At 37.2% G+C, this 12,050-nt stretch overlaps 1 protein-coding gene across 1 annotated transcript in view; it reads left to right on the top strand.

Annotated features, from left to right (window-relative positions):
* LOC139175070 (triadin-like) overlaps positions 1-12,050 on the top strand; it is a 102,896-nt gene that overhangs the window by 80,655 nt on the left and 10,191 nt on the right. Inside the window, exons 3-4 of the mRNA XM_070765964.1 lie at positions 2,509-2,641; positions 7,574-7,603. Coding sequence (XP_070622065.1) covers positions 2,509-2,641; positions 7,574-7,603 — 163 coding nt within the window. The remainder of the gene's footprint in view (positions 1-2,508; positions 2,642-7,573; positions 7,604-12,050) is intronic.

Below are 12,050 nucleotides of genomic sequence, written 5' to 3'. Positions count from 1 at the left end.
GAATTTAGAAAAAATGCAATGAATATCTCATACAACAACAACAACAATAATAATGGATAGATGTGAGCGTTTAGAAAAAATGCCATGAACATATACTGTAATAATAATAACAACAACAGCAATAACAGCAGCAACAGCAGCAACAACAACGATAACAGTAAAATATGATAAGTAAACATTTCTGTGTCAATGATAGAAGTTTTCAAGCTAAAATGAGGATATTTGAGAACTTACTAGTGAATGAGACTATAGATAAATTGTTATTGGAAACTTGGAGGAATAGTGAGAATCAGTTGGATACAATCATTTCTGAAAACAACCTTCATAGAAACAACAGGGAAGGACATACTAGTGACATGTTACTTTTTTATCTGAGTAAAGTTATAAAATCTAGTCTTTTATGAAATTGGTCTCATCATAAGATTACTGTACAAGATATTTATTTATTTATTTATTTATTATTATTATTTATTTGATTTGATTTGTATGCCGTCCCTCTCCGTAGACTCGGGGCAGCTAACAACAATAATAAAACAGCATATTAATAAATCTAATATTAAAAACAATTAAGAAGCCCTTATTAAAAACCAAACAAACACACAAATATACCATGCATAACAAATATATCATGCATTTTAGCCAGAAATATAAATTAGATCTAGAACAGTGGTTCCCAATCTTTTTTTGGCCATGCTCCACCTAAGCATCTAAAACCCTGATGTCCCTCCCCCAATAATTCTAACTATTCAAAAAGTAACTCCTACTCACGTGGAGCAAGCTTAAAAGGCCAATAACCTGGTTTAAACAAGGTTCCAAATACCCTCATTAAAAATCAAATTTCCCCCCTGTGGGGCGTGGGCAAGAAACTATTTATGTTTATGACTTGATTGAAAAAACCAAATTTCTTGAAAAACTAAAATGATGTGGTTTAGAATACTGTAAAAGGAAAAATGAATGGATGGATAAAAAAGAATCTGAAAGAAAAAGTAAATGCAATCAATTCCTTGATAGCATGTGGGGGTTATTTAAAACTAGAATTAATTGAGATTCAGCAAGAAAAAAATAGGTAGTTCTCAACTTAGGACCACAATTGAACCCAAAATTTATGTTGCTAAGTGAGACATTTGTTAAATGAACAATTTTGCTGTGTTATGATCTTTCTTGCCACAATTGTTAAGCTAATCACTGCAGTTGTTAACTTAGTAACATAGTTTTTAAATGCATCTGGCTTCTCCATTGACTTTGCTTGTAGGAAGGTGAACACATAATCCAAGAACACTACAACCATCATAAATATGATTCAGTTGCTAAGTGTCTGAATTTTCATTACATGACTATGGAAATGCTGCAACTATCCTGTGAAAAATGGTCATAGCTCACTTTTCCCCCCAGCATCATTGTAACTTTGAACAGTCAATACATGAACTATTGTAAGTCAAGAATTATCTGTATCACATTAGTATAAGAAAGCATCAACAAAATTGATTGTAGTGTCCAGGAAACTCTAAAAGTAGAAAGGCTTCTTTCAGGAAATTAAAAATAAGTTGTTACTTACCAGTATATGTATCATAATTAGAAGTACAAACTGTCAAAAAAAAGAATACTGTAAATAATAATTATCAAATATGCACTGTGGGAAATGTTGTGAACTTCTTTCAATGTATTTGAAATAGACAATTAGCTAGGAAACCAAGAGAGAATCAGAAAACTTTAGCCTTGTCAGTTTAATGCTTTTTCTGAATGAAATGGTAATTATACAAGAAATAATTAAGTGTATGAAAGGGTAAATCTTACTGAAGGAAAATCAGTATGGATTTTTCAAAAATAAATCCTGTTTAATCCACCAATTTTCTAGAGCTGTTTGAGAGAATCAACAGGCTCTTGGATGAAGGTAAAATCAAAGTGACTATGAAGAATTGAAAAAAAACACCTTTAAATTAGGTGAATGGTGAACAAAAAAGATCCAGCATAGCTACCCTAATGCTGTAGTCTCATTATTAGTGATGGGCGAATCCAACGGTGTTCGGGTTCGGCAAGTTCGGACGAACTTTACGCAAAATTCAGCCGAACCCGAACCTTAACAGGGAATCCCACCAAGGGATTCCGGGGGCAGAGCTTTGACATCACGTATAACGGCAGGTTGCTAAGGACGCCAAGGTGATCACTTCCTGGATTCCATGGAATCCAGAAAGTGATCACCTTGGCATCCTTAGCAACCTGCCAGTGACGTCAAAGCTCCGAACGCTGAACGCGACCCCGAACTTTGCCCGAAGTTTCAAAAAATTTCGGTTTCGTGTTCAGCATACCGAACACCGTAAAATTCAGTACAGACCCGAATTGTGCAGGTTCGGTTTGCCCATCACTACTCATTACAACTTATATTAAGGTTAACTCCTTAGAAGAGGTACACTTTTAGAGGGGTTATAAATCAGTTAATTAACTCAAAGTTAATAAGTTTTTACAGCATTTCTTCCTTCTTCTTACCTTTCTCTTTTGTATTTAGGACAGTCCGTAAACAAACTCACCACAGATCCATTCAGAATCGTTCATAGTGCTGTGGAAGAGAGCACCAATTCCATTTATGGCTTTCTTTCTTTATTGTCTGACCTCATATTTGCAGATGAAGACGAGAATGGAAAAGGTAAGTCTAAGCTAGTCTGTTGATTTTATTTATTTTGTTGCACAATTTTTTAAAGCAAAAATGAATATGAAATGTCACTCTTAAAGTTTACAAAATGTTCGTCATAATTCCTTTTTCTTCTTTTTGTAAAATAAACCCATGCACTATTGTGGGAAGAATGCCAGAGTTAAAATGCTAGCATTTTTTTCAGTTCTAAAATATATAAATATATATTTTATATAAAATATATAAAAATGGTAGAACTAAAGGACAAACATGCTGCCGAGGAATTAGCTTCAGCAGTACTATTCCACAGTCTTACATTTTAATTTTGTGTGAGAAAGGAATATTTGAGCAACAGCAATTCCAAATGGACCTTGAGTACTTTCAAATCTAAGGGTATTCATTTGTCCCACCTTATTTTGTATTAATCTGTAGGTGTCAGAGCTGCAGGCATCAACAATAACATTTCAATCCAACTGAAAGAAAACCTGAATGCTAATATGCTACCTGTGGTCTTGTCAACATACACGTTGGCAGTAATTTGGGGAAACTGCATAACTAAGTCCAACAACTCAAAAAGGCTTTTGATTCTTTTGTTTAAACAACAGCTCATGTTATGGGCTTGGGGAGCTTGGGATGTAATGGGGACTCGTTTTCTCCCTTTTAAAGCAATTTAAAAATTGGTTATGTGCCAGTCTTTGTGAATGTTTAATGAAACTCAAAAACAAATGCCTTAACAGCTCAGAATTAGCTCCTTTTTAAATACCATACCAGAATTTTTTTCCCTATGAGATAGTATGAATTATTGTTTAGACATAATAATAAAAGAGTACATATTTGAGGCTCATGTTTATATAGTTTCTAATTCCTAGGCAAAATGATAGCTGTGATAGGGAGGGATCTGTAGTGGGTAGGTTCTTGAGTGACAATGGAATTTTTTGTGTATGCACATATAGCGTATTTTTCAGAGTATAATACACACCTTAATTTTTGGGAAGGAAAATAAGAAAAAAAATTCTGCCCCTGCCTCCCGGCATCCATCAGTATTCATCTACCTAGGGTCCTGTCAGTTTGTGATAGATTTGAGGGCTGTTTGGAAACTGAAACAGTATTTGCAAGGAGCCTGGACATGGCTTAGCTCTGCAGCTCTGAGTCTGTGCTCAGCTCTGAAATTAGTATGCACTGAAACTGAAACTCCTCTCCTCTACTTGTGTTTTGCTTGGTATTCTATATTTACTTCATGAGTTATATTATATATAAAGAGAAGTTATTGAATTCTGCTGAATCAGTTACTTGTGTCTGCTTTTAGGATGTGATTGCTGCTGCAAACTCTGACACATCCTTGCAGCAAATAGCGAACAGCCAGGTTAAATTCAGCACATTATTGCAGCCTAATTCAACTCAAGCAGCCTATTGGCGGTGGTATTCTGACCCAGCTTCCCGATAAAGGACCACAGCACAAACAGTGTCCGTACAAACCTCTTTTTAATAGTAATGGCTACTAATTGTCTTACTTAGCAGTCGTCCTAAATTCAAAAACTGGGCCATGCAAATAAGTGAAAGCTCATCTGTGGGATGCAGGCAACATATGAAACCACACACACACCCCAGTCTGCGGAAAAACCTCTCTCTGTGTAACTGGTCCTTGATGTACAATCATAATTGAATCCAGAATTTATGTTGCTAAGCGAGAAATTTGTAAAGTAGGTTTTGCCCCATTTTACAATTTTTCTTCCTACATTTGTTAAGTGAATCATTGCAGTTGTTAAATTAATAGCATAGTTGTTAAGTGACTCTGGATTCTCAACTGACTTTGCTTGACAAAATATCGCAAAAGGTGATCAAATAATCCGGGGACCCTGTAACCGTCCTAAATTTGAACCAGTTGTCAAGCATCCAAATATAAATCATGTGACCATGGGGATGCTACAGTGGTCATAAGTGTGAAAAATGGTCATAAGTAGTACTGGGCTACTAGCCAGAATGCCTAATCGGGCTTGCCTCCCTGGCTCTGGAACTCTTGGGAATTTCAACAGAGTTATGCTGCTGCACCCGTGCAGATAGCAAAATTCTACATGGAGAATGCAGGTGCACCTGTGTTCTGGCAAAGTTTTTTGCTTCCGCGCATGTGTCTCCATGCACAATTTCACTATCTGCATGGGCACAGCAGCATAACTCTGCTGAAACTCATGGGACCTCCAGAGCTGTGGAGGCGAGCCTGATTAGGCGTTCTACCTAGTAGCCCACTACTGGTCAAAAGTCACCATTTTCAATTCTGTTGTAACTTTGAACAGTCACTAAATGAACTGTTGTAAGTCAAGGACTACCTGTTAGCAAGGATTTCATGATTTATAGGCCAGATCACAGCCCTTTTTAACTAATATAATTAAAACTCAGCTGGAACAAAAACACTGCTCCTGATAAGGACATTTGACAATTTGAAGTAGCACCTAATTTCAACCACTGCAGGGATCTTCGATTAGTACTGTCTGCAAATACTACCATTATGTTGTTTTACCACTGGGTCCCATTTCTTGATAGAGTGTCAGATCTTTTACCCATGTTACTGGAGAAGAAATGCAGCTCTCTAGTCCTTTCTAAACAAGAATTGTCTCATGAGATTTTTCAGTTGTGACAATGAAAGTGTAACGCTGTAATCACAAAACACAGAGTTACTGAGAGAATTTCACTTTCCATTTACATTCTATATTTTATTTGAAAAAGAATTGAACAAATTATATTCTTTCTGAAAAATTCTATATTAAATATAATGCAGCAATATTTTCAAAAGTCCATAATTTCTAATTTAAAATATGTACATTATAGTAATAATAAAGAGGGAAGAGACTATAAGTCTTCCTATTGTTAAGGCTTCATTAAAAGATGTTTTTTCTTTTAAATAGAAGAACTGTCATGGTCATTATTAAGAACAGACATGCCAAAACATGAAGAAATACAAACATAGTACCTCTCTGATATTTGTTAGTGCTGCTTCATCTTTTTCCAGGATCATATGATAACTGCAGAGGATAGCTACATAATCCCAGAAAATTTGTTTTCTCTCTCTCTCTCTCTCTCTCTCTCCCCCTCTCCCCCTCTCCCTCTCTCCCTCTCCCTCTCCCTCTCCCTCTCTCTCTCTGTCTCTGTCTCTCTCTCTCTCTCTCTCTCTCTCTCTCTCTGTGTATAGATAGATAGATAGATAGATAGATAGAATGAACAAGCATGTGTATTCGCACACATACACACTCACAAACACACATCTTGCAATTGCAGACAGATGCCAATGTTACTGCTCCCTTACACATTGAAGTACTGCTTAGGAATTACATTTGAAGTGGTAATGATAGCAATCCTTTAAAAATCTGATACAATCCAGTTATGCCAGGTTGTAATTCATTAACATCTGGGAATTAAGAAAAAAAATATTATTCATTATATAGAGCGCTGGTGAGACCACATTTGGAGTACTGTGTTCAGTTCTGGAGACCTCACCTACAAAAAGATATTGACAAAATTGAACGGGTCCAAAGACGGGCTACAAGAATGGTGGAAGGTCTGAAGTATAAAACGTATCAGGAAAGACTTAATGAACTCAATCTGTATAGTCTGGAAGACAGAAGGAAAAGGGGGGACATGATCGAAACATTTAAATATGTTAAAGGGTTAAATAGGGTTCAGGAGGGAAGTGTTTTTAACAGGAAAGTGAACACAAGAACAAGGGGACACAATCTGAAGTTAGTTGGGGGAAAGATCAAAGGCAACATGAGAAAGTATTATTTTACTGAAAGAGTAGTAGATCCTTGGAACAAACTTCCAGCAGACGTGGTTGGTAAATCCACAGTAACCGAATTTAAACATGCCTGGGATAAACATATATCCATTGTAAGATAAAATACAGGAAATAGTAAAAGGGCAGACTAGATGGACCATGGGGTCTTTTTCTGCCGTCAGTCTTCTATGTTTCTATGTTTCTATTTGAAAGATCAAAGGTCCCCAGACGGGAAGTGTTGACCTCAATGACAATTTGTTCAAATTACTTGCAGTCAACTAATGATACATGTCAAAATATCAAAGTTAAGGGATTTTTGGAGGCTCTTTAATTAATTAGAGCTTTTCAAACTTCCTAAATAATTATAGGATGTATATGGGCAACCCAGGGCTAGGATTAAGGAAAAAGTCCTAGCTTTCCCAAATAATAAAAAGGAGCCAAAACATTGCCACCATATCATCTAAGGCTATCCTGACAAATAAAAGAGATGGTGGAGGCAAGCATGTATCACTGAGTTTAGGGAAGGAAGCAGATTTGACACATTAGATGCTATTGAAATGGAAAATACTGAAATTGCAATGAAAAAAATCCGTTTGGTATTTGGGCCACTTGAATTCAATGTATAAACTCATATTTCTCCATTCCTATCTCAGATCACAAACATTTCCATAAATCCTGATGTGCTCATAAAAAATAGCAGTACAAAAATCTCAAAATGGGGCTTCTCTTTCTCTTTTTCATTTACCAATCATAATTTTTTAATACATTTAAATATGAAGATAATCTAGCATGGAATAAGAATGGAACTAGATTATTATTCTGATGATGATTATTATTATTATTGTTGTTGTTGTTGTTGTTGTTGTTGTTGTTGTTGTTATTATTATTATTATTCAAGACCTGTGGTGGCGCAGTGGTTAGAGTGCAGTACTGCAGGCTACTTCCCTGACTGCCGGCTGCCTGTAATTTAGCAGTTTGACTCTCACCAGGTTCAAGGTTCACTCATCCTTTCATCATTCCACAATGGGTAAAATGAGGATCCAGATTATTGGGGGTAATATGCTGACTCCCACTTAGGGGAAGTATGTAAAGCACTGTAAAGCAGTATATAAGTCTGAGTGCTATAAGTATTGCTATTACTGTTCATTTTATTCTGCTTATTATTTTCTCTCTTCGCCTAGGTGAAGGAGAGCCATCTCTGAAAATAAGAGGTTTGTTGATTTTTTTAAATAAAGAATCACATGCTTTGTGCAATTAAGTGAGTATTAGGGCAGAAACAATGCAGCTTTGTACTACCAGGGCTTTGCTAATTATGTTCCTGCTAATTGCATATTCCTTCTATGGATAAATATAATTTCAAAGCCATGCAGAATAGTCAGCTCTTGGATAGCAAGTTGCATGCCTGAATAACTAAAGGTGTTCTCCAATTAAGTTAAAGGCCTGAGCAAGTTGCTATTGTCCTAAATGGTTTGTTTTATTTTTTCGTAAAATCCCTGTGTCTTTAACAGCTCTCTGATATTTAAATAGGGGGGACACGTGTTCCAAACATGACTTTTTTATATTTTTTATATTTGGAAAAATTGAATATGAATATGAACCAAGGAAAGTGGCTGCTTGCCTCTATTTAAATAATATTATATCAGAAGATCATTGATCTAGGAAATCTGACCTTTTAAAAGAATCCCTGTATGTTGTAATGGGCAGCCAAAATTTTTACTGCCACACTGTGGGTGTGGCTTATTTTGTGGGTGTGGCTTAATGGTCATGTGACTGCGTAGGAGTGGCTTGCCAGCCATGTGACCAGGTGGGAGTGGCTTGAACAATCATCATCGTTCAAGTGAACTGTTAAGTCCTCGACTTATAACCTTACTAGTGTCGCTGGCTGGGGTGACAATTTGTTTCGCGTTTCCTGTGCTTTCCTTCCTGGGTCAACTCCCCCGCCTCAAGCTGGGTAGCTAGGCAAAAGGGTGCTGCCAGAAGCATAAATGCTGCCAGCACCACTTCCACCCACACCTTCTGCTTACACCTCAGGCAGGAGGTGGCTGCGTAAGGCTGGAGGGGACCTGGGCAGGAGAGATGGAAGCTCGTCCTAGGCCAGGAAGGAGGAAAGAGGAAAAAAGCAAGGAGCGCAGATGCAGCAGCAGGGGAAAAAAGGGAGAGCATATTCATTTCCGCCGGTGGAACTGCGTTCCACCCCATCCTGCCTGCTACCCACCCCTGCCTGTATGGAAATCTAGTTGATCAACTTGACTTCCCCCAAACAAGGAAGCTTTTCTCATCATATTTTGTCTTAATTCCTATAAGTACCCTACAAAGACAGAAATAGCATGGATCTTAGCACATTTATCTACATTGTGTTTTCTTTAGAGCCCCTTCTTCAGCTCGTGCAGTTCTACCAAAGTTAATGCACTTAAGGTGTCCCATTCAATGGAGCTGATGGCTTTGTCTGAATGTACTGCTTCCATTTTAAACTCTATAAGCCTCTTAGGGGCATAGTTCCCTCTAAGCTGAGCAGTGAGCAATGGCTCACTTAAAAATCATCATCAACTCAGAGTTTTTCAAACCTGCCCAGAAGCCGAGAGGGAAAGTGTGAGAGGGAAAGAGTGCCGCCCAGTCCAGAAGGGACTGCCGCTCAGACACTATACTTTTCTGCTCCCCCCCCCAAAAAAAAAAATTAGAGGGAACACTGCTTAGGGGAGGCTTTTTAAAAAAAAACAACCCTGAAAGACACTATAGAAATTAGTGCCATTGCATTTTATATAAGAGATGCACATTACTACTGTCAGAGTAGTAATAGATTAGATTAGATTAGATTTGTTGGATTTGTATGCCGCCCCTCTCCGCAGACTCGGGGCGGCTCACAACAATGGCAAAACAGTACATAGTGACAAATCTAATACCCACCAATCCAATTACAATTTTAAGCTAAAAATTCATAAAAACAACCCCAGAATATATAATGATGGACAAGGATAATATTCTTCCTTATTCCTTATTATCATAACTGTGAAAAAACAACAGATACTTGTCCCACACTTGGGAACAAATTATGAAGTCCATAACTGGACTTCATAATTCCATAACTGATGGAATCAGTTCTCTATGGTGGAGAAACTTAACAGCTTTCTGGTCATGTTCTCCAAAATGGAGGAAAGTGCTCTGGTATCTACTGTAGTACTGTAGACAAGAGCCTTGGTGGTGCAGTGGTTAGAGCGCAGTACTGCAAGCTACTTTTGCTGATCACTGGCTGCCAGCACTTTGGCAGATCGAATCTCAGTAGGCTCAAGATTGACTCAGCCTTCCATCCTTCCAAGGTTGGTAAAATGAGGACCCAGATTGTTAGGGGCAATATGCTTACTCTCTGTAAACTGCTTAGAGAGGGCTGTAAGGCACTGTGAAGCAATAGATAAGTCTAAATGCTATTGCTATTGCTACTTGTCATATCCAATGAAATAGCTATTGTCCTAACTTTATGAACAAAGGGAAAAGGGAACCTTTAAATGGAATTGATCAAGTTTAACTATAAAGTAAGATCAGTGAAATTTTTCAAACTCAATAAACTGGTGAAGATAGTGAATCAGGAAAAACTTATATAGGCCATTGCACTTAAAATTATAGTGCTTCATTAGTGGAGGTTTTTAAGAAGAATCTGGACAGCCATTTGTCTGATTTCCAGAATGATGTCCTATTGAATCAATAGTCAGCACTGAAGAAGCCAGTTTAGTTTAGTTGTTAAGTCCATGGAGAGGGGCAGCATATAAGTCCAATTAATAAATAAGGCATCAGGCCAGAAACCGTGAGACTGTGAATTCTAGTTCCTCTTCAGCTATGAAAACCAGCTGGATGACTTCAGGCCAGTTCTTCTCCTTCTCAGTCCAACCCATCTCACAGGGTTGTGGTTGTGAGGAGAAGAGGAGGAAGGATTATTTGGTATGATCATTGCCTGGAGTTGAGTCATTTATAAAAACAATACAGTCGAGATTAAAAATAACAAATAGAATCAGTTACTTCGAAGCTTACCCTATTCAGACAGGAGTTAGGCCCTTCCTTAATTTTCTCAGAATTTCTTTCTTTTTTAATTGTTTAAGACTGCAGAAGAATGCCTTTCAAATTCATTAGTAACTTCTTTGTTGTTGTCGTTTTTCTCCCATGCAGAAGAAGTTCAACCACCAGTCAAAAAGAAAGGTGAGCAAATTTAAGAATAAATTAGGTTTCATCTTTTATTTTAACATTGGATGGCAGCTTTCTGTTGATTTACTTTACTAGCACAGGTCACAAAAGACTGTAAGAATAGAGAAAATGATGAAAATGGGGTGGGTGGAATAAAAGTAATAATTATCTTTGAGGAGTAGAAGAGCATTTGGAAGAAAAAGGATTTTCAGAATTCTCTGCCCTGCTAATTCCTCACCTTGAGAGTAAAAAATTAGAAGAATCTTCTAATGTTTTACTCTCAAGGTGAGGAATTAGCAGGGCAGAGAATTCTGAAAATCCTTTTTCTTTCTGAACTTCCTTGAGATAGTGTAATAGTGGAAATTCTGATAAGAACACAGATAAGGACTCAGCTATGTTAGGGCAAATTTGTTCACAGCTCTCTAAAGATACAAATACCTTAGCTTATAGAGGACAGAGAAAGTGGGACTTACCTGTCCATTAATATCCTGCCTCTTTCTTATTCATTTCCATTGGTAAGCATCTGAACACTTTGTTGATTTTCCTTCTGTAGTATTTTCAGCAATTGCTAAAATTGCCTGTCCTACAAATTTCACAACTACAGTAATTTCTTTTTGGCTTGTCAGGAAGCTCAAAAAAATCTCAGGACATCTGCTAAAGAGGAGGAGGAAGGGGGATGCTACAGGATGTGGAAGAATAGAAAAGGGAAACAAGACAAAAGGAACTTTGATGGAAATCACTGAGCCATGTCCTAGATTTTATTATACATTTGAGATATATGGTGCCTGGAAAGCCATTAAAAAAAGGTGTGGACCAATAGAAGTGAAGTTGGGGAAAGGCAAGACTCTGAAATGTTGTACTAATATGAGAATCTGAAAAGACAGGCAGAGAGAACAAGGGAAACAAAGGATTTTTTAAAAAGGGGGTGAGGACTATATAGGCCACTTGGAGGCCTAAAGAGTGGTGATATCTAAATCTAAGACTGAGATTCTGTCATTGTTAATCATAACTTCCTCTTAAAATTTAAGTACTGTTTAAAACTTGTGACAAAATATTTTAATAGAAAGGTTTTCATGCCATCTAATTAAGCTTAGTCTTACATTAAGGAGCATGGCTCGGTAAGATTAAAGAGAATTTATAGGCTTGTGCTGTAAATAAGGAACCTTTTAAAAGTTGTTCAGTATGAAGGTATAAACTGAGGAACTTTAAAATCGAAATAATAAGATATAAAGGTTGCATATACTGGACAGAACCCTGCTATCAGAGATCACCCAAATACATACATACATATATTTTTTTCTGTCTCTTTATCAGCTGAGCCAGGGAAAGATTACATGTTTTTTCTGTGGAGTCACTTGGTGTACCCAAATATGGGATGAAGCATACTGTTTCCTTTTACCTTTCATCCCCATTCCAAGGAAGGGTATGGATAGTTGATGAGAGCTAAATAGCTAAATATCTCAAAATAGATGTGTACTAGTCTCCCTT

The sequence above is a fragment of the Erythrolamprus reginae genome, chromosome 1 (genome assembly GCF_031021105.1).
Source record: "Erythrolamprus reginae isolate rEryReg1 chromosome 1, rEryReg1.hap1, whole genome shotgun sequence".
NCBI classification, from domain to species: Eukaryota; Metazoa; Chordata; class Lepidosauria; order Squamata; family Dipsadidae; genus Erythrolamprus; species Erythrolamprus reginae.
The sequence above is the reverse complement of the archived record's forward strand: the minus strand, read 5'-3'. Positions and strand labels throughout refer to the sequence as shown.